The sequence below is a fragment of the Camellia sinensis genome, chromosome 8, assembly GCF_055761805.1.
Source record: "Camellia sinensis isolate YWXY chromosome 8, ASM5576180v1, whole genome shotgun sequence".
NCBI lineage: Eukaryota > Viridiplantae > Streptophyta > Magnoliopsida > Ericales > Theaceae > Camellia > Camellia sinensis.
Genome location: NC_138968.1, coordinates 137,121,368 through 137,143,944, shown reverse-complemented (window position 1 = coordinate 137,143,944; position 22,577 = coordinate 137,121,368). Strand labels below are relative to the sequence as shown.

Here is a 22,577-nt window from a genome sequence, read left to right as displayed (position 1 = left end):
ACTGTTGGCAGTGAAGAACCGGAAAAAAAGCAAAAAAAAAAAAAAAAAAAACCAACCCATGAGTTCAACAAAATACACCCTTGTCTTTGGTCAATTAACATCCAGGTTGTACATGAGCCAAAATAACTGAAGTAAGTGTAAAGATGTCTATTTGTTGCATTTTTCTACAATAGCTTTTGGGTAAATGATACAGACTTCCTTTGACAATTGAAATAAATACAGTTAAGCCTCTAGTTTGACATACTTACACCCTACTTTCTTATTGTTTAAAATCGCATGAGACATAAAAATGGATGATGTCATCAAAATTTTAAATGGAAATAGCAATTGGCCTACATTACAAAATTACTCCAATTGAATCAATTTCGTAACACCTCCATGTAACATACCTGTATATACAGTGTAAAAGTAGTTCAAAATGGACAAAGATTGAACCTAATGTTTTCACTTTGTTTCCAGCAACTGTTTTATCCTCACGGCCACACCCTGGACTCCACCTAGTGATCATGCACTTTTCGACACTATTAACTCTCCAAACACAATGGATAACTGACACCAACACCATTTTTATCAATTATGAAGATCTAATAATGTCTTTGCAACACAGTGCATTCGAGCTAGATGGTGATGGTAAGCAATGAAGCACACACCATACTAACATCCCGATCTTACTACACAATATCCTAGAATAAGCCTTGAACAAACCAGTGAATGCTTCCCTCTTGGATTTCATGTACTTGCGTAGTTCCTCACAATTTTTGGTTACTGGGGCCAATGGAGGAAATCAAGTGCTAATTTGTTACAATGTTTATAAACAAGAATCAGAGGGCTCTGTGAAGGGGTGAAGGAGGTGCAAGAGAGAGGGCGATAGATGGAGGTAAGGGTGGGCGTTGGGAGTGTTGAGGATGCTGCTTTGGTGGCCAGTTGGTGTGTGGTGATGGGGTGAGGCTATGAGGAGGTTGTGGTAGGTGCCTAGCCAGAAACTATGGAGAAAGGTGGGGGTAGACAGAGGGAGTGGGGCAGGGGGTTGGAAATGGTAGAGGTGAAGAAGAAAACAAAGGGGTTTAGAGATGGTGGAGATGCCTTCATCAAAATAAGGCTCCATATCCTAATGGATTTGATGGTCAGTGTTTTCGAACTACTTGGAATATAGTAGGTAATGATGTTATTCATGTTGTTAACTAGATTTTGAGAATGGTATTTTGATTAAGTTAACAATCATTGCTCTGATTCCAAAATACCCTAATTTTAATTCCAAAGGTCCATAATCTGTCCAGTTTTCTGCAATTTTTCTTAGCAACCACACAAATGGTGATAAAGAAACTCCAAACTAAGGATTAAAGAAGATATTTGGCAAATATCATGCTCACATAACTAATTTTCAAATATACAAACCAAGATACTCTTAGACAATACAACTAAAATTAACTCCAGAAAGAGATAATGGCATAGGCTGAACTTTTCAGTATTCAAGGCATTCTCAAAAGACATACATACGAGGACTGAAATAGAAGTTGCTTAGAGCTATCAATATAATGCATTTAACAAGCATAAACCTAAGCAATAATGAATACTCTAATAAGGTGCAAAAGGTACATCTTGCCTGCACTCGTTCTTCTTTGATTTTTATATCAGATCCTGGGTTCTATCAGTCCGCTTCACTCTCTTCGCACAGAACCGATCGCTTATAACCTCATCACAAAAATCTGCCCCTTTATCAAGCAAGACTAGGCTCTCCATGTAAGTATCCACATCAAATGAATACCAACAATCGCTATCTATAGTACCTTGGACACCAAGATATATAATTCGTTTGCTCTCAGGGTCATAAGAAACCAAATATCCCTCCCTCGTCCCCAGAAGAACTTCACCATTCTTTCTCATCCCAATTGGCTTCCTAAAAAATCCTCCAGAAAGATCAATTCTAATTTGCCTAACCCAAGAATCTGCCACACCATACTGCTTCATCATCCATATCGAACAATGGGGGGGTTCACCGTAAGATTTACAATGCTGGATCAGACAAAGGGTTTCACCAAACACAACAAGGCTCATCTTTTGCATCAATTTGTCCTCACCAGCTATACCCTCCGGAAATGAAATCTCCCCAAACACCTCATCGTTCATGTCGAATGACACAATCAAATTTCGAAAAATCCCACCATGACCAAACCTTGGAGTGTGAGCAACCCAATGTGAAACCCCATTGATATAAGCCTGTCGCGATCGCTCTACAACAATATACGGAAGAGCTTTATCACTAATGTTTCTCCAAATTCCAGTTTTTAGAGTGTAAAGCTCGACCTCAGGTGGAACTCTGTTACAATCCAATCCAATATGCACAATTCTAACAACTTTAAAGTCATTAGATACTGAATCAAAGCCAAACCCTAAAGAATGCATAAAAGAGCCGTGCGACCTAAACCTAACATTAGGGTATGGAATCGACACAGACTTCCTAATCAATGGATTCCACAAAAACATTTCATGGTTATAACATGCCTGATCATCAGAAATGCAAATCAACCCATTACAGCTACCAACAATCCCAAAAGGAGGGTCTATGCAAGTGAATGGAAAATTGAGCTTTGCGTACTCATTGAATGTGTTGGTGATAGGATCGTCGAAGCGTAGCGAGTAGTGTTCTTGTTCGATGGGATCTTCAGTGCAGTAGCGAAGTAGGAGGTGAGTGTTGTTAGGGTTTGAAATGGTTCGATTGAGGTGGTGAGAGATGAAACTAGGGCTTGTAATGAGAGAGTACCATGACTTGCTAACCAGTGTGGATCGAACAAGAGTCTCTGCGGGTAGCCTCGTGAGGATATCGATCAACAATTCTCGAGGTATGTAGTCCGACATTGCTTCGTCTTCTTTTGTGCAGTTTTTAGGGTTTTTGGCAGAGGGAAATGACGCAAACCTCTGTTTAGCGTTGGAAAAACGAAAAATTATTGGCCAGTTCCGGGATCACGTAGCCATATTTCAGGCGATTACAAGCCTTTATTCCTCTAATATTTTTTAATTATTTAACACAAAATTATAATCTCATATTTTTTTCATTGTTATTTTTTTCATTGTTATTATTTGTCATTCTAAGATTTTTTTTTTTTCTTTGACGATATTCTTGATATTCAGTGAATATTTTAGACATTTTGATGACTTTTTGGTGACATTCAGAACATTCCAGCGATACTCCAACAAATTTTCAGTGATATTCCGGCGACTTTTCGATGATATTGAACATTCCGACGTTTAGAATTCTTTTTGGTAACAATTAAAAATATATAAGACTAATTGGTGCAAGTGCTTTGTTTTGAGATTAGATGAATTTTAAATTTTGTGCATGAGACTTATCAGTAAGTTCCTCTTATATAAATCTGATGTTTGGGTCAAGCGGCTTGAGTAAATACAAAGTCTCTTAATAGATAGTGCGAACTTGGCCTAGTCTGGTCAATGTCTACCTCTCGTTATTAGATAGAAATTAACTTAAACACACCACAAGAAAAAAAAAAAATTAAAAATCGAGTATTTAAAAGTTAGGAATAAATAATTTTGATTTCTACATTTTTTGATTATTAGCTTTATACTTATAATAAACTATAACAAACATACTCAACATATTAGTTAAAATACTGAACATAAATTTAAATTTAAAGTAAAAATGATCCAATTAAAAGAAGTGAACCATCTAGAATTGAACATAAACCTCTCAGTTACTTTCAAGATAGTGAAAAAATATTTTGTTCTTTAATTTCAATTCAATTTTTGGAAGTGTGTTATCAGTTCACCTACAATTTTCTCTATTTATTTATTTTGTTATTGTATATATATAATGGCTTATTTCAAGTCATATTAGTTTTCCTTTTAAGTCGACTCCTAATTGTTTGGAATAGTATTTGGAAACTTATAATGTTATTTAAAATCAAAATTTTTGCTACTCCAACATGATCACTTGCTCACTAATGGTCTATTAGAAAGATAGTTCACGAGGGCCTTTTATGTGCCAGGGCCAGAGGGATACTTCAACTCATTGTAGAATCTGATTACATTATGGTTTTTAATGCTTTTCATAGGAAGTAAGTTCATCATTGCAAGTCGAAGCAGCTTCTTCTGGACAGCCTAATTCTAGCACAAGGGTAGCCTCATAGCTTCATTTTGTATGCTAAGATGCTAATTTTATTGCATATACCTTAGCCAAATATACAGTTCAACACACATCCCTAGCTATAGAAATAAATATAACTCCTCTGTTTTTGAAGTCTTTTTTTATTGTTGGATATATTGGTGCTTCTCGGTTCAAATATGTATCTAAACCTAAACTTTGTACTAAGTTAATACAAATATCCTTTGTATGAAGTAAATGGTTCATCTACAATAGTAAAAGCATGTTTTAAACTTATTAAAATCATTTTTAAATCATTCAAGAGCATCTGATTGAAGTAACAAAGAGAATTCCCAACTATTCCTCATTACAACTACGATAAACTATGTTGATATAAGGACTTCTGTCGCATATCACAAACACTTTGGCCTTTCATGTTTTAAGTTTTTTCCACTTTTCTTCTAAGGCCAACTTCTGTTCAAAATTAGACAGAAAATGTTACAATAACTGTCACATAACATAAAAAATATATTATTATATTAGAATTTAAGTTTATGTTAGAAGTATAAGTCATGTATAATAAAATATGTTTATGTCATGTAACCGATAATGTGCCATTTTCTGTTTAATTTTTAACAAAAATTAGCTTTAGTAATAAAGTGGGAAAAATTTGAAACATGAAGGGCCAAAGTAGAAAAAAAAAAAAAAAATCAAAAGGCCAAAGTGGGAAAGTAGCTAAATAGAAAGGGGACTAAGTGTAATTTACCCTTTAAAAAAAAGGAGAAAAAAAAAGAAAAAAAAAAAGGAGCAAATAATTCCCATAATCAATTGATCAATAAGACTGCTAAATCAAAGGAAACACATTAGATATTACTGCCATTCATTATTTTTATACTTCAATATATAGTATTATTCTTTATCCAAATTCAGTATCAAGAATCAAGATATATGTCCCTCCAAAGATAACATTTCACCTTTGCACAATTGTTTACAACAATTTAATACATAGTATTGCCAAAAGAAAAAAATTCAGGGAATTCTTATAACTGGAAAAAAATTCGTTGTCCACTAATCAAATCTTGTGAAAATTTTCTATAAATAATTGTGACTAAACAAATCAAACATCATTGGAAAGTAAATTATAGAGTTACGGATTTAAGAATGAAATGCAGCTTATACCAAGAAATGAGCAACAATTGAAAATCAATAAACACGTTGTTCACCTTCATAGTCAAGTAAAGAAAGGCTCTCCGTGTAAAAGAATATTTTATAAGGCCATCATGGCAATTTAAGGTCCCTATGAAATTGGGTTTTAGGGTCATAGGAAACCAAATTGCCTGTTCGTCTTTCAATAGGAATTTCACCATTCTTCATGGATCCAGAAGGAAATCCAATTGTGTTCCTTAAACTATACTGTTTAGCCCAAGAGTTCACAACACCATATTCCTTCATAACCCATTTGTCCCATTTTGTTGTAGCTGGATCCTGGACAACCAAGGCAATTGAGTGTTGGACCGCCAAAATGGCAGTGCAATGTCCATCAAAAGAAGGCACGATAATTTCCCCAAATATCTCATCCGCCAATTGGAATGACATAATCACCAATTCTTCCATCTCCCTGCCTCTACATGCCATCCAATGGAGAACCCCATTAACAAAGGGACTCGGGCCCATTTGGGAATAATAATGCAGTATCCTACCCGGAAACATGTCTCCAATCCTCTTCCTCCAAGAATTTATGCTCATGGTATAAACCTTAACACTTGGGAAAAAACCAGCAACAAAAACATAATTTCTGAGCATTTGGGAAAAAACTCTCTCTTGAACTCCAACAATGTTTCGCAACAACAAAATTAATAAGAAAAATATTTTTTAGTATCAGATTGGATGATGAGTTGGGGGGTCTTATTATCATCATTGATTGAATACTCTAATTTGTGAGTTACATGAAGATGCTTGGTGATGAAGAAAGGTTCGGCTATTAAAGATTGCCATGATTTGCAAACACACCTACATTGGCCGAGTGTTTTGAGTGGTAGTCTCCCCAGGATTTCAAGTCTGACATAAATGCGAGGTGAAAGATTGAAGAATAAAACCCCCTAGATTGTAGGGAACTAGACGGGTTGAATTTTTTAGGTGTTTGTTTGTATGTGAACAGTTCTTCCAAACATCAAAGTTGTGGTAATTTATAAATAAATAGGATTCCCTGGAAATAATCTAATGTTTGGCTTATTAAAATTGTCTTATTTATCCATTCCCAAATAGATAAATACTATTTTTTGAGTTCACCTTAGACTCAAACTGATAAAGAGTCCAAACTATCACGCCTACCTACCACCATTATATTTTTTTGGATTGCACCTTTCTCATATTCACATTACAATATGTAAAAACTTGAAAGGTCCATAAGGCTTATCACAGATCTCATTTCAATGATCTGAATCGTTTGTTTTGTAAGGCTCTCAATTATATCATTCATGAAAAAAAAAATTAAGTTGATTCAATAATCGTAACTTTTTTATTTTATCGTGTTTGTATCTGAAAAAAGAAAATGAATGATTTATTTGCAAAAATATATTTGTCAATCATATTTTTTAAGACAAATACGATAAAATAAAAATGTTACGATTATTAAATTAAACTAATTTTTTTATGGACGATATACATTGAGGGCCTTACAAATGAACGGTTCGGATCATCAAAACGAAACTCATAGTGGGTCCCATAAGCCCTTCAAATTCTTTCATGTTGAAATGTGATGTGAATATAAGAGAAGCCCAACTTTTAAAAAGAAAAAAAAAACAAAATACCTTCCTATACCATCATCCACAAAGTACTACGTTTTTCCCATTTCACCTTCCAAGAAACATTTAGTAGAGAAGTTAGTAAATTTTTTTAAATTTCTAACAATTTTCTTTTACCATTATACCTTCCACCTTTACTTCTACCCATCCTTAGCCGACACACCCCTATTGCTCCCTTGTCATTACTTACCCTTCCATGGCCACCACCTCAAGCTAAAATTCCCATATCATATCACCCCATTTTTTTCCATTATTGCCCATTCATTCTCACCCCCAATCACTAGTCAGCACCCTTCACCCCTAATCAATTGGAGGTGAAGAGGAAAATAAAAGGGAAAGAAAAAGGAAGGATGGCAATGGTAGGTGGCTATATCAGAAAGGAAGTGAGGGGTTATAGGCAATGAATGAAAAAGAAGAAAGGGGATTGTTCTAGTGTGTTTTTAATCAAATAGAAAAGCAATTACAAATTGTACGAGCACAAAATAATCTTCTTGTATAATCCTATTGATCAAGTTTGCACTCCTTCAAATGTCACCGCTTTACCACCTGAAAACACAAACTTGAGCTAGCCGGCAGGTGTGTGCCAGAAACCCCTCCAATGCCTAAGTCAGCAAGTAGACAATAGACAATAAGCTCGGTGTATTTGAGAATAAGAATTGCAATACCTGTCCATAGGTTCTCTCATGAGCTTTTATAAATTCCACGTGGCAGTCCTGACAGGACTCTAACTCTCCTTAGCAGAGTCCTCCCAAGAGTTTCATACCTAAGGATAATGCTTATCCTTAGAACACCCTCCTCACTGCAAGCCAAGTAAGATGGCACAAGTCTTTGCTCGACTTTCTACCGCCCAACCGAACTACCTTTGCTTTGTCCTCCAATGGCTTAGCTATGTAACACGCAGCACCGTAAAAGCTAACATTGCATGGCTCTCCTCCTAGCTCGGTTTTCCTCTCTGTTTGACTACCTTGCTTGGTAGTGCAACCATAGCATTGACTGCCACTAGGACGTAGCCAGGTCCCGTAGCTAGGTCTCGTAGCTAGGTCCCATAGCTCGGTCCCGTAGCTAGGCCTAGTAACTAGGTCCCATAGCTAGGTCTTGTGGCTAAATCCCATAGCTAGGTCCCATAGTTTGATCCCGTAGCTAGGACTTGTAGCTCGGTCTCGTGGCTAGGTTTATAGCTAGGCCTCGTAGCTAGGTCCCGTAGCTAGGTCAAAAAATATGGGCATTTACTAGTTCGGTCAAACATCTTTGATCGCCATTCTAACCTAGCTTGGCCCAATTTAGATACACGAATTACTCTCTCAATTGCCCCTTAATTCCATCTGCAGTGCATAATTAGGATTACTCTATCCAGCCGAGCTATTTTGCTCTATCCAACCGAGCTCACCAAAATTGCTCAATCATAGATTTCTTATAGTTAGACAATCTTACCAATCATACTTTGCCGAGCTAACCAGCTCAGCAAATATTTTTCAAAGTTGGTCAACCTTGCCAACCTACTTTTCCGAGCTAACCAGCTTGGCAAAAATTTCAAAAAGTTGGTCATACCTGCCAACCTTCTTTGGCCGGGATAACCATCTCAGTCAAGGAGTGCAAAAAGTTGGTCACATGTGCTAACCTTCTTCGGCCGAGATAACCATCTTGGTCAAAGAGTGCAAAACGTTGGTCACACCTGCCAACCTTCTTTGGCCGAGATAGCCATCTTGGTCCAAAAGTTCAAAAAAATGTTTGTCAAACTTGTCAACCTCGCGTTGGCCGATATAACTGTCATCTTAGTCATATAGTGCAAAAAGTTGTTAGTCAAACCTGCCAACCTTCTTTAGTTGAGATAACCATCTCGGCTAAAAATCCAAAAAATGTGTTGGTCAAACTTGCCAACCTTTATTGCGTTGGGCAAAGAGTGCAGAAAATGTTTGTGGTCAAACCTGCCCACCTTCTTTAGCCTAGATACTCATCTCAGCTAAAAAGTGTAAAAATGTGTTGGTCAAACCTGCCAACCTTCATTGGCCCAGTTGGGCAAAGAGTGCAAAAATTTTGTTGGTCAAACCTGCCAACCTTCTTGAGCCTAGATACTCATCTCGGCTAAAGAGTCCAAAAAATTTTCTTGGTCAAACCGGCCAACCTTCTTGAGCCTAGATACTCATCTCAGCTAAAGAGTGCTAAAAAATTTGTTAGTCAAACCTGCTAACCTTCTTTAGTTTAGATACTCATCTTGGCTAAAGAGTGCAAAAATGTGTTGGTCAAACCTGCCAACCTTTATTGCCCTCCAGTTAGGCAAAGAGTGCAAAAATTTTGTTGGTCAAACCTGCCAACCTTCTTTAGTCCAAATACTCATCTTGGCTAAAGAGTGCAAAAAATTTTGTTAATCAAACATGCCAACTTCTTTAGTCCAAATACTCATCTCGGCTAAAGAGTGTAAAAAATTTTGTTAGTCAAACATGCCAACCTTCTTTAGCATAGATACTTATCCTAGCTGAAGAGTGAAAAAATGTGTTGGTCAAACCTGCCAACCTTCATTGCCCTCAGTTGGGCAAAGGTTTGTTTAGAAAGAGTTAGTCAAACCTGCCAATTCCTTTTGCCCCATGTTGGGCAAATATTTGTGCACAGTCGGTCCTTTTTGTCGATTGTGTTAACTTTCGCCGAAGGCTTTTTGTTCGGCATCGCTATTGTGCCGACTCTACCTTGGCGTGCGCCCCATCTTCCTTTACTCGGATGTGTTAGTGCACTCTCTCCATCAGGGCCTCCATAGTAAGGGGCGGCGTTATTGTCATTGAATCTCTCAACTTATGACCCACTAGCAGACCCTGCTTGTACTGTGCAATAGCTAGGTTGGTAGGACAGTCGTCTATCTGGTTGAAGGTCTCCCAATATTTGTTATTGTAAGATTTCAATGTTTCTTTTCTCGCCCATGTCAATGGTAAGCAACTGATCTACCTTGATTGGCATCTTGATGTTCATCTTAAACCTGATGACAAACGTCTCCGTAAGTTATGCCCATGAAGTAATGCTACCTTCTGGCAAGTTAATCTTAGGTCACCCAAGCTTGACAGAAACAATATGCACATCAGAGTTTCGTTCGGCTGATGTATGGCCATAACTTGGTGACAGTGGCTCAAGTACATGTAAGGGTCTGACTTCCCCCCATAGATTGTGAACTTAGGCTGGTTGAAGCCCAAGGGCAGTGGTGCATTCTCTATTGTCGGAACGAACGGCAAGCTTTGCAACCTTGCCAATGCCTTATCGACTAGTTCATAGGCAAGAAGCAATACTAGCGTTCCAACCTCAACGCTTTCGTACGGTCTAGGTGCCAGTTGTTGTACAGTCGAGATCCTCTGAGGGTCATGGGCTTGGGCGTCTTTCCTCCTTCGCACCCTTTCTTCCAGAACAATTCATAGATCCACTGATCTGGGCAGCTCGGTGTGCCGAGAGGTGGTATGGTGTGTATGTGAGGGTCGATGACTCATTCCCTCTATGTGAGACCTCTCAGTGCTCATTCTCTCAGACCTGGAGCAACCAGTCCTGGAAGTTCTTGATCAAGTGTCGTCTGCTCCAAGGTTTCTGTTTTCAGAATACGAAGGCGTAACTGCGTGTCGTGATCTCCTGAGTGGCGAGAATGCATTCTTCCTTCGCGGAGTTCCACCCTTGCCACGCTTTTGCCCTTTATCTGGCATTTCATGGCCTCCATGTCTGATGCCATTTTCCTTATCAATTCATCTTGCTCTCTTACGCGATCCTCTAGAACTTAAACGTCCATCCTCCGCCTCTGTCCATCTGGGCTTTGAGAGTGACGAGCATTAAACCACGTTTTTCTCGTGTACCCCTCTGAGGATTTCGTCGCTAAGGGTCTAAATCTGCTATGAGCAGAACAAAAGGCGAATCCTCACGCCTCCTATCCCCTTCTAGAGTTTGTCATCAACAGCAGACTGAGGCAAGTCTTCGTTATACGCCATTGAAATCAGTTGAAGAAAAACTCAATCAAAAAGGTTTTTCTTTGTGATCTTTCCCACAGATGATGCCAATTGTACGAGCACAGAATAATCTTCTCATATAATCCTGTTGATCAAGTTTGCACTCCTCCAAACGTCGTCGCTTTACTACCTGAAAATACAAACGTGAGCTAGCCAGTGGGTGTGTGCCTGAAACCCCTGCAATGCCTAAGTCTGCAAGTAGATAATAGACAATAAGCTCTGTGTATTTGAGAATAAGAATTGCAATACCTGTCCGTAGGTTCTCTCATGAGCTTTTATAGATTCTACATGGCACAGTCCTAGCAGGACTCTAACTCTCCTTAGCAGAGTCCTCCCAGGAGTTTCATACCTAAGGATAATACTTATCCTTAGAACACCCTCCTCACTGCAAGCCAAGTGAGATGGCACAAGTCTTTGCTCAACTTTCTACTGTCCAACCGAACTACCTCTGCTTTGTCCGCCAATGGCATAGCCATGCAATACGCAGCACCGTGAAAGCTAACATTGCATGGCTCTCCTCTCAGTTTGACTAACTTGCTTGGTAGCTCGGCCATACACTACAAAAAAAATTATTTTTTGCGACGGCAAAATGCCGTCGCAAATACCCTAAGCGCCGTCTCAAAAGGTATTTGCGACGGTAAAATGGTTTTTTGCGACGGCAAGTGGGGGTCGCAACAAAGGGGGTTGCAAAAGGGTTTTAGCGATGGCAAGTGCCGTCGCCTTTGCTTTTGTGACGGGAAAATTCATTTTTTGCGACGGCAAATTTCTGTCGCAATAATGGATGAAAATCTGAGTTTTTTTCGACGACAGAGTATTGCCGTCGCTAAAAGGGTTTTTTGCGACGGGAAAAATACTGTCACTAAAAGTGTATTTGAGACAGCAACCTGAGCCGTCGCTAATAACTATTGTCGACGGCAATGATACTGTCGCTAAAGGCCTTATTTTTCAATTATATTCCCTACCTTTTGCGACAGTATAGGTGCCGTTGCAAAAAGCCTAGTTCAATTTTCTTTTTGAAACGGGGTGTTCTGCCGTCTCAAAAAAAAAAAAAAAAAATACCCTGTATTAAAATTATTAAAAATATCAAAATAACCTGTATTAAATGAAAAATAACTAAAAAAAATCAATAATTACATAATAATATAAAAAGTCCAGTATATAAATAAAAATTCATCCATAATTAAAATATTCTTCCATTCATAACAATACATCAGCAAAATTATCCCAATACATAATGTTGCATAATACATACATAATGTTGTTCACAAATCTAAATAACGTAAATTAAAAACAAAAGTTTTCGTCATGACTCTTCCATGGGTTAATATTTTAATCTTTACACGCCTGCATTCCAAAAGAAGCAAACTGCTACTCCGGAAATATCTGAAAATAACAAAATAAAAATAATTAACGACAATATAATTGTGTTAATATTTTAATTACAGAAAAACATAAAAAATTAACTACTATATATATAAAAAATTGGCAGAATAAGGATTCATACTTTTGTTGCAGCCAAAGATTCTAGGAATATTTATTTATTTATTTTTGACTCACGACTCTGATGGCATTAAAACTGATTGTTTTGAGGAAAGTACATTATGTCCTTACATGTCACAGTTTATAACGATTTCTTTTAACAATGTGAGATATGGGTTGGCAAAAATTAGATCATGAATAGATCATGAAGACTGATAAAAAAAAATTAAAAAATTGAAAAAAGCCTTTCCTATGTGAAATTCAAGAACCAAATGAAATGCATATTACTGCCATCTTCATATTGACAGCATATACAAATGAGATTTGCAAGAATCTTCTTAGTAATATCAATATATCGGGTGCTCATACATGAGAAATCAAAGGATTGAAACAAGCCAACAGCCCACCCATCCAGCTCCATAGACCAACTCTACTTCTAGCTTACTGTAGAAATGACTCCATCCAACTATATGTTTTAGACTACCACAATTTTTATGTAAAATCTGTACTAGTGGAGACAAAGGAAAATATCAAATAACATTTAACTTAAATTAATATTTAATATATAGTAACCTTTTGTTTAACAATCTAGATAAATAGAAAAGCATGATAATACATGATTCATTGCAGACCAAATAATATGATTGTTTAATACATGCAGAATCTTACAAAACAATGGTTTAAACCAAGGCACAAACTAGTCATAAAACAAATAAAAAGCATTCAACAATGAAGAAATATAGTCATCAAAATAACAAATTATACAAAGGCTTGGGTATTTGATGTCCGTGGCACAATATATCACACAAGCGAAGGAATAAAAAGGCGTGGACAATGCGCCATTTAAAATTACTAGAAAAACATGTAACATGTGATGATGACAGAATTGTACCTTTGGAAGGCTCCAACGGTTGATTCTTTTCAAGAATCTGGGATTCTTTTAGCTTACTCGATCTTTTCCCGGAAGGGTTAAAGGCACCAGATTCTGCAGCAATTCTTTGGCTGTTTATTTCACATTTGATTGCCCCCACGCTGGGGATCTGGGAATTGAGAGGTGCCACCACCACAGGATCTGAAGTAGAGGAGTAAACACCTGACACATACAATGTTGGGCAAGCCCAGAGATGAGAACCTAATTTGACCTTTTCCCTTTTGACTCCAACTCCGGTCACAAAGGTGGAAGTGAAGTAAGGAGATTGTTTCACAGAACATGTTTGTAAATGCGGCATCAACAACTAGATTATCTTAATGAAGATTACCAATAATACATGCAGATGATTGGGTGCCACGTTCATGACTGGAACTGCCATCAGGAACATGTGTGGGCCCATTGACTGAAATGGTAGAAGATCTGTAACATATAGACAAAATTCAGAGTGGAAGCACAATTTTTTGCCAAGAGATGAGCAAATTAGGCTAAAAAAACAAAATGCAACATATTTACTTTGTGACATGAGGGTTCGCATTATTTTTTGTTTTTTCTAGAACTGACAGGGAGGGCTTAAAACCTCTCTCCATGCTATTACTGAGTCCATTTTCCTTATGAGCACTCACATTCCTTCCACCACCAGCACCTAGTAGTGATAAGACAAAAAAAATCCAATGAAATATATAATATAAGCAAAAATGAAGGGGGTGAATTGATATTTGGTGATTTGCAGATCTATGAAACTACATACGAGCTATGAAGCATGGATATGGTTATTATATAATATTGATACATCAATACGACAAAACTTAAAATATGAATAAGGGTATGGCCCAAAGGCAAGAAGAAAACAATAAAGGAAAATCAGCATTTACACGTTGTGAATGGCTGCTTGGTGTTAAGATACAGAATGCCACCAGCACTACCCACTAATTAAAATTTATAATGAAACAATTATACTCTATATGGCTTTTGGAATAACCATAACCTCTTAGGAACAAAATTAAAGAACAACCACGATTGTAGATATAAAATAAATAAATGACAAGATCGTTGATATTATTAAAAGAAAGAAACATAACAAATAAAAAAGGAAAAGACTTAAGCTCAAAAAAAGTGTTTTCTATTCTTCCTTTCTTCATTCTTATCCACTTCATTCTTATTTGAGTATTTCTGTTCAGTAAGAGAGGTAATATTTAAGGTTAACCTCAGCTTCAATTTCAGATAATCTTTTCTGATGCATAGAAAGTTTGGATTCAACCTCTGCCAAAGCATGAAGTTGCCTTAACAGATCACCACCACCCCTGCAAATATTAGTTGCCGATTTAGAAAGTTAGATTACCAGAAGGGGATAAAAATAATTAAAACCATCTTCTTGTGTAGAATAATAGCAACAATGGATTTTACCTTTTAACACTTGTAAAAAACATAAATATGTGCAGAAAAAAAAAATCGGAAAGTTTTCATAGTTCAATAAGCACATTCCAATACTTGTAGATAAGGTTTTGGCAAAGAGTAGTTAAGTAACAACTGACCAAAATTATAAATCATTACCATTCTCAAGAATGGGGCAAAAGCATCAAGGATATTTGCTTACTTGCAACTTTCACCAGTCAGAAGGCCACTAGGCTGAAATATATCACCCTCGAGAGTGGGGTGCCAATTTTTCTATTAAAAATAACCTATGGACCAGTCATTAATGTGAAAATGAGATCAAGCTCAACAAGATAACAAAAAAAAAAAAACATTTATTCAAAATACGTGGTAGTTTAGACACGTACAAGATGACAAATTAATTTGGTCCAATTCCAAAAATAAGGTTTAGCTAACACTTTTACAGATCAATAGCACAACCTTGAACCAAAGCGCATGTGTTTCTAAGATGTTTGTCAAACAATAAATTCATTCATCAATTCTAACTTTTGAGAAAAAAATCCAACACCACATGTTCTCCGATCCTTTTTTGCAGTGTTGCTTAGTGAACTACAGTACATTTAAATCAAGACGTAGAATCAATGTTGCACTCAAATACAACATGACCAGAAACATAGCAGCAAAGCAACAAAAGAAAAAATGTCATCTTCATATGGAAAATATATGTTATAATCATCTACAACGGCACCTTAGGGAAAAAGATTACTGAAAAGGACTTACCTCCCTCGTTGCATCAATAGTTTTGCAAACAAATGTTGAACCAAATACATAATATTAAACAATTTTCTCCTACAGCATCCTAAAAATGAACTGAGTGTAAGAGTCCAGTTATGATTATGTTTAGAACATGTCAAAACTTGGCAACATATTATACCATTTCTAAAATAAACCAAGTATATGGCATCATGCAAGGCCAACCTCTAAGGCAGTCATTGTGAAGCCATCCTTCACTTTAATAAGTTTAGCAACTGCACCGTTAACCCTAGTCCTATCAAAATTCTTCATGGGATCATGGTATGTGAAATCCATGCCAAAAGAATTCGAATTTCATCCATTAACTTCTGCACTAGCTCCAACTCAGCTGCACGATCCTGAAGAACAATTTAATAATTACAACTCACAATTTACAATACACAGAAGAATTTTGACCAAACTGAAAACTTATGCCATCTGAGGTAGAATTTGTAGCAGAACCACCATTGGAAAAGATACCTTTTGTAAGGCTTCCATCTGCCCCTCTTCATACAGAAGAGATTCCAAAGCCAATTTGACATTTTCCACATCTTTTGTTCTAGCATCAAGCTCATTTTCTACAACAACAGCTTCTTCACGTTTTGATAATAACTGATTTGCTTTCTCTTTCAGCTCTTTCTCAGAGTGGCTTATTTTTGTTTTCAGGAACTAGTTTGGGCTTGACACCAACTTTGTATTTTTCAATGGATAACAAACAAGTTATGATATTTCCTAAGAGTAATGCAGTTAACATCCCCACGTAGTTCATGTATTCACAACTTATAATTACTAAAATATTAAGTGTAGAACACAAGCAAGCAAAATTATGTTGCACATTGCGGAATGGGAAAGCAAAGGGTGTGAGGGTTACAGTCACTGATTCACGTATCAACAGGCCATCAAATAATGACAACTGCAAACTCTTGACCATTATGTTTATGCAGGATAAATGACAAAGTTAAGAGACACACTTGCACACACTTTCCAAGTCCGTTGATTGTCGGACCATACTGACCATTTGTATCATTATAAATGGAGATTGATTACGGACCTTTCAATATGGAAACACGTGTCTTCGCATTAGAAATTGGAAATTTATGACCAAGCCAATGAAATTCTGTCATAGATGCAGCTTGCTGAGATCTTGCCTCGGCCATAACAGCCTGCAAATCGAGATAAAGCGAGACATGAGATAAATGGCAAGTAATGTAACAAAAGTCTAGAAATTCTTTTCCAATTTTATAGATAAGAAGCAAATATAATCTAACCACTATTAAAAAGGAGATGACCATAAATAGATCAGGATACAACATTATTCATAGCTTAACCTTTGAAACAACTAAACTTACCTCTAGTTTAGCTTTGAAAAGATCAAGTGCAGGTCCTTCCATTTCACCAATGTGCATGAGTTCAGAAGTTTGTAAATTTGACTCACCAAGTTTGTGTAGACAGTACCGTATACTTGGTTCTAGTTCCTCAACACGCTCACGGTACAAAACGTGATTTTGTAGGTCCCTATATTTCCCGAGTGTTCCTCATAAACAGCCCTATTAGATAATGAAGTTAGCTACCATCCAACAACGATACGACTAAAGGAGAGGAGAGAAATTCCTGATAGTAGAAACATTCTAGATAGCCAAATTAGAAAGGGAACAAAGATTTTGAAGAAGCCAAAAATGGAAAATGCACAAGGATATGCCAGTAAATTCAAAGAGCAAATTACTCCCAAAGAAGGCAGAAAGGAACCTTAATCAAAATTTCATACAGTGAGAGTTCATATCTAATAACCCACACCACTCTATGTAATAGATTCAACAAAAGAAAAATTCAAGGCCAAACCCATCTATCAAGCAAAGACACTGAAAATTAGAATAGAAAAGTAGGCATCTTTGGGAGTAATTTCATGGACTCCAAACTCCAATTACCTGAAGCCCAACAACACGACCTAGAAAAATTAGAATGAGGTGGAAATGTACCAAAAAGTATGCACACACCCAAAAAACAAAAAACGAAAAAATCAAATAAATGTAAGGAGAGAGGGATAGAACACAAAACCCTAAAAATTTAAAAATAAATAAAACAAATAAAAAAGATGGCTAGAAAATTTTACTTGAAAGAAGTGCCTCAATCTCAAGAATATTCATTATGTTTCCAAAAAACAACAAAGCTATGGAAAATGTTAGCACACAGATGGCTAGAGAGTGAGAGAGAGAGAGAAAAAAACAACATGAAGAAGAAGAAGAAGAAGAGCTAACCTGGTTCAGAGATTGAGACTGACTGAGAGAGTTGAAGAGAGACACGCCGCATCGTCGTCGCTGGCTAGCCGCCGTCGCACGTTGCTCGCCGTCGTCTGCGGCTGCTTGCCGTCGTCTACCGCTGCTTGTCGTCGTCTGCCGCTGCTCGCCGTCAAGAGAGAGAGAGAGAGAGTCGTAAGAAGAGATGGGGAAAGATTAGGGATTTTTGGTTCAAGGGGGGAGAGAGAGAGAGAGTCGCAAGAAGAGATGGGGAAAGATTAGGGGGTTTTGGTTAAGGGGGGAAAGATTAGGGATTTTTTGTTAAGGGAGGGAAAAACGAGCGCCAAGGAAGAAAATAGCTGAGCCCAGATTTTGGGGGTTTTTTTTTGCGACGTCAAGTTTCATACCGTCGCAAAAAACTTGAATTATTTGCGACTGCCGTTTTTGCCGTCGCAAAAGCTTGTTCATTTGCGACAGGAAATGGTGCCGTCGCTGAAATCCGATTTATTGGCGACGGAAAGTGGTATCGTCGCAAAAAATCACTTTTTGCGACGGCAAATGATGCCGTCGCAAATGCTTCCGTGTTATATACCCTCTTTTCTTGTAGTGATAGCGTTGATTACCACTAGGAAGTAGCCAGCTCCCGTAGCTAGGTCCCATGGCTAGGTCCCATAGCTAGGCCTCGTAGCTAGATCTCATAGCTCGGTCCCGTAGCTAGGTCCCATAGCTAGGCCTCGTAACTAGGTCCCATAGCTAGGTCTTGTGGCTAAATCCCATAGCTAGGTCATGTAGCTAGGTTCCATAGCTTGATCTTGTGGCTAAATCCTATAGCTAGGTCTTGTGGCTAAATCCCATAGCTCAGTCCCATAGCTAGGACTCGTAGCTCGGTCTCCTGTAGCTAGGTGCCGTAGCTAGGTCAAAAAATATGGGCATTTACTAGTTCGATCAAGCATCTTTGACCGCCACTCCAACGTAGCTCGGCCTAATTTGGCTACACAAATTACCCTCTCAATGCAAATATAATAAATAATACATCATAAACCTTTATATTGGTGCTATATAAAGACTAAGGCCTCATTTGGGAATAGATTATTTTAGTAACTTTTTAGCTTTTTACGAAAAGATATGTAGAAAAGTAGAGAGAGTGATATGACAACTTATAGTGACTTTTTGACTGTTTGACTAAAATTGAAGGTTGCCAAACGAGGCCTAAGTAGTCACAAATTTTATTAATTAAAAGTAAATTAGTTTTTCTTTTAGGGGAAAACACACACACACACACACACACACACACACACACAAATCCATTTTCATATCTTGTGAATCAATTAGTCCTTCAAAAATTCTAATGAACAATTAATCCCATCCAGGTGTAAATGTCATAATTACCCCAAATTTAACACGTGTGTATAGTGGGTTATGTCTATAGATTATCGAAATACTCATTTTATGAAATTACACATTTAGACAAAGCATACTAAGGACTTATTATTGTACACCTAGTTGGTATGGTTGGAGAATCCCCCGTTTGAAGTTATTTCCAAAAAAAAAAAAAAAAAGGATTCAATATCAATACCTATAAGATTTGAATATCCATACACAATGATTGAGATGGACTTGGAAACAAAAATAATGATTCCATATCAAAACCCACAAGATTTCAATACACAATGATTGAGATGGAATTGGAAACAAAAATGCTTCCATATCAAAACTCACAAGATTTGAATATCCATACACACACAGATTGAGTTGGAATTGGAAACAAAAAGGATTCCATATCAAAACCGACAAGATTTGAAAATTCAAATATGACATTTTGTCTGCTGTATTATTTGCTTATTTCATCATAACTTTATTAGCTTTATTTATTCAATGTTGTTGAATTGTAGTGTGATGGCATTATAGTTTTTTGAATGTGCCCCCCCTTTTTTTTTCATGGAGATGAAATATATAATTTGTTAAATGTGACACAGGATGATATAATTAATTTTGAGGGTGAACGTTCATTACGGTAATATAGGATTTTGTAGCTTCTCAAAAAAATATGTAAGATTTTATATGTGTGACATATTTTGAATTATAATTGTGTTAACAAAGTAGAGTTCTAATAGTTACACTGTATAAATGTGGAATATTAGGCTCATCCAGAAGATCACATCATGCATTGAATGTGGAGTTGACTGAACATGAAATATTATGTTCGTGAGGTAGATTACGTAATTTTATGTTAGATTTAGGGCCTTATAGTTTTTTTTTTTATGTGAAATATTATGTTGAAATATCTTATGAATGTGTTTATTGAACTTTATTGTATGTTTAGGGACATGCATAATGCCCATCCCATAAATGTGTTTATTTGTTGGGTTGTGTGTATATCTTACTAAATGTGTGATTTGATTGTCATTTTAGTTAATTAAGATTGATATGAATATTTAATTTGTTGAATGTGACACAAAATTATGGAAATTATTTGAACATGGACATTGGTTTGTGTATGTGTGACTAAATGTAAACATGTATGCGATGCAATTTTTTGTAAAACATTTCCATCAATTATTTGTGGGTTTGTTGTGTTGGGGTTCACTTTAGAATTCAGATGGATTTACACAATTTTACATTGGCATGTTGTTCAGGCATGGTGATTTATTGTTTTTAAATGTTGTTCACATCAATTCAATGTGGTTAGTGAAGGAATAGTGTGATTTTGTTATATTGGTGTATATGTGGGTGGTTAGATTGTGAGTAACATCAGTTTGGTTTTGTTAATCTAAATGTGGGTAACATTTGTTTAATGTGGTTATTGGTGAACATCAGTTGAATACGAGGACCATCAATTTAATGTGGTTGTTTGAGGGATTAATGTGATTGTGATATATTGAATCTCTCAAAAATATACATTGTGTAACTTACTTTTCCAAGACATGAGATACAATAGAGAACCACAATAAAACGAAGGGTATAACCGTAAATCCACATGCCAATGAATATGTTAAATCCACCTTACTAAGATGAATTGGACTAATTGGTCTATAAAAAAATTCTTGGGACTAAATAGATCAACATTCCTTAAAGTGAGATTTGTTAGGTTTTTATTCTTGGCAATCCCATTTGACAAAACTCTTTTCAGTTGTACTTTTATTCGCTCTTTTATTTCAGTGAAGTTATGAGTTTTTAGATGCGAATCCAACCCGAATTGTGCCTTGTAGAGAAGTTTGCGGTGCTAATTCTTTCATGATTGCCACTTCTGTAACGCCCCGAAATAATTCAATATGAACTACCCACATTAATTGACATTCACTATACAACAACAATAATCTTTCCATCTTTACATGATCAATAATGAGTTTATACAAAAGTTTCACATGAGGATATACGTTCAACGATAAAAAGACACATGAATCTATAGCATATGAAGCACCTAGTCTCAAAATGATAAAGTGCCCTTAAGGGCTTACATCTTCCAAGGCAATAGCCTGGTTACACAAAATGGTCTCTCGGACCCATACACGTTTAGCCCTTGGATTACAAAAAATTTACAACAAAAGTAAGAGAGCTATTTACTCTTCACAAAATATCCACGTTCTTAATTCGGCGAGATCACCACATCTTTACCTGCACCAAAACCCATAGGGGTGAGCATAAAGCCCAGTAGAGAATTCTAACAAAGTATATACAGTTATGCCAAATCTCAATAAAATACAAATGTCAATGCCATGCCATGCTCTTTTGAAGAAATTTCATTTCATGCTCTTCTTGAAGATTTCCATTTCTCAACAAGTGTGCAATCACAACACATTTCAAAACTTCCAATTTTAATCAATAGGGGTGATAAATACGACACTGGTAATCCCTAGGCTGGTGTCTGTAAGTAGACTCTACAAGTACTACCAAATTGTTATTTTTACCAGTATTAACCGGAAGGCTCGACACCTATCCGCGTGGGTTTCTGGTCTTTCACCGTGGACACTCAGGCCAACTTATCAAATTCAACTACACCTCCTATCCGGACTCACCACGTATTTACCCCATAACACATTTCCATAGTTCCTCATTACAACATAATCTTTCTCAAAGTAAACGTTTTCCAAATCTTTTCAAGATGTGCAATAATGATAATAAATCAAATAAGAACATGATGCAATATAATATTTCATAACATTTCTCCATCTCGAACATCTCTACAACAACATCAATTTACCATGTTTATCATTTCTTCTCTTTAATATTATTTCATAAATAACCATGCCATCATTTTATCGCAATAACAACTTCTCATCATGCCCAAGTCTCAACAAGCTAGCCCCCTTCAAGGCTATATGAGATGCTTTCAACATTTAACTATAGATTTAACAATGCATACATTCCATGGTGCACAACCATTTGTCACCTCACAACAACACATGTTCAAATATTTGGTAACAATTATGTTACAATAACATCTCATTTATCTTCATGACACAAAATAATAAAGGATTTCACAAGTATTTTCATGTTTTCCCAAAATTCCCAAATTCTAGGGTTTTTCCTCAAGACAATCACTTCTCATTTCTTGGTGAAAACCCTTATCAAAACATCCTTCTTAGATCAAAAAGATGGAACCCTTAAAGATTGACCAAAATTTTGAAAGTTTAAAGAAAAACCCTCTTATGAAGAAAATCTCTACATTTTTTAAATCACAAAGTTGAAATTATCAAAACTAGAAGAAAACTCTTAAATCATCACCAACATAGCAAAACTATATATATAACTCAAGAATCCCTACCTCAAAGTCTTTGAGAAGATGGGGAAAAAGAAACCCTAGCTTAGATGGATGATCCTTCAACACACGCTACACTAAGAGGAGCCCTAGTTCTTGATCTTCAAGATTTAGAGGGAGATGGTGATGATCTTGGCCCAAAG

At 36.6% G+C, this 22,577-nt stretch overlaps 2 protein-coding genes and 1 long non-coding RNA gene across 9 annotated transcripts; all 3 read right to left on the bottom strand.

Annotated features, from left to right (window-relative positions):
- Positions 1-1,349: 1,349 nt before the first annotated feature.
- LOC114276177 (F-box protein CPR1) lies at positions 1,350-2,972 on the bottom strand. Its single transcript, XM_028217968.2, has one exon. The coding sequence runs from the start codon at positions 2,854-2,856 to the stop codon at positions 1,627-1,629; it is 1,230 nt and encodes a 409-aa protein (XP_028073769.2). The 5' UTR covers positions 2,857-2,972; the 3' UTR covers positions 1,350-1,626.
- A 9,055-nt stretch (positions 2,973-12,027) lies between these two features.
- On the bottom strand, positions 12,028-15,480 carry LOC114282749 (uncharacterized). Of its 7 annotated transcripts, XM_082883563.1 has the most exons (7): positions 15,430-15,456; positions 14,873-14,957; positions 14,483-14,579; positions 13,792-13,921; positions 13,607-13,698; positions 13,240-13,440; positions 12,028-12,251 (listed from the first exon to the last, which is right to left on the bottom strand). In XM_082883563.1, exons 4-7 carry the CDS (start codon positions 13,863-13,865, stop codon positions 12,205-12,207), a joined length of 414 nt encoding a protein of 137 aa, XP_082739689.1. In that variant the 5' UTR covers positions 13,866-13,921; positions 14,483-14,579; positions 14,873-14,957; positions 15,430-15,456; the 3' UTR covers positions 12,028-12,204. The 7 variants fall into 7 exon arrangements, with proteins under 7 accessions (XP_082739689.1, XP_082739690.1, XP_082739687.1 ...); XM_082883564.1 differs by lacking the exon at positions 14,873-14,957 and having other exon boundaries at positions 15,430-15,472; XM_082883561.1 differs by having other exon boundaries at positions 13,792-14,579.
- A 3-nt stretch (positions 15,481-15,483) lies between these two features.
- LOC114302193 (uncharacterized) lies at positions 15,484-18,224 on the bottom strand. The gene is made up of 4 exons (XR_014338304.1): positions 17,697-18,224; positions 16,791-16,988; positions 15,922-16,604; positions 15,484-15,800 (listed from the first exon to the last, which is right to left on the bottom strand). It is a non-coding gene; the product is annotated as an uncharacterized LOC114302193 (long non-coding RNA).
- Positions 18,225-22,577: the final 4,353 nt, after the last annotated feature.

What these genes read in the sequence shown, in the direction of transcription:
- LOC114276177 (XM_028217968.2), bottom strand. Translation starts at nt 2,856, where the DNA reads ATGTCGGACTACATACCTCGAGAATTGTTGATCGATATCCTCACGAGG.
- LOC114282749 (XM_082883560.1), bottom strand. Translation starts at nt 13,865, where the DNA reads ATGGAGAGAGGTTTTAAGCCCTCCCTGTCAGTTCTAGAAAAAACAAAA. An exon ending in GCGAACCCTCATGTCACAAA is followed by an intron (nt 13,699 to 13,791) that starts GTAAATATGTTG and finishes TATATGTTACAG; the next exon opens with ATCTTCTACCATTTCAGTCA. An exon ending in ACCGTTGGAGCCTTCCAAAG is followed by an intron (nt 12,252 to 13,239) that starts GTACAATTCTGT and finishes TGTTATTTTCAG; the next exon opens with ATATTTCCGGAGTAGCAGTT.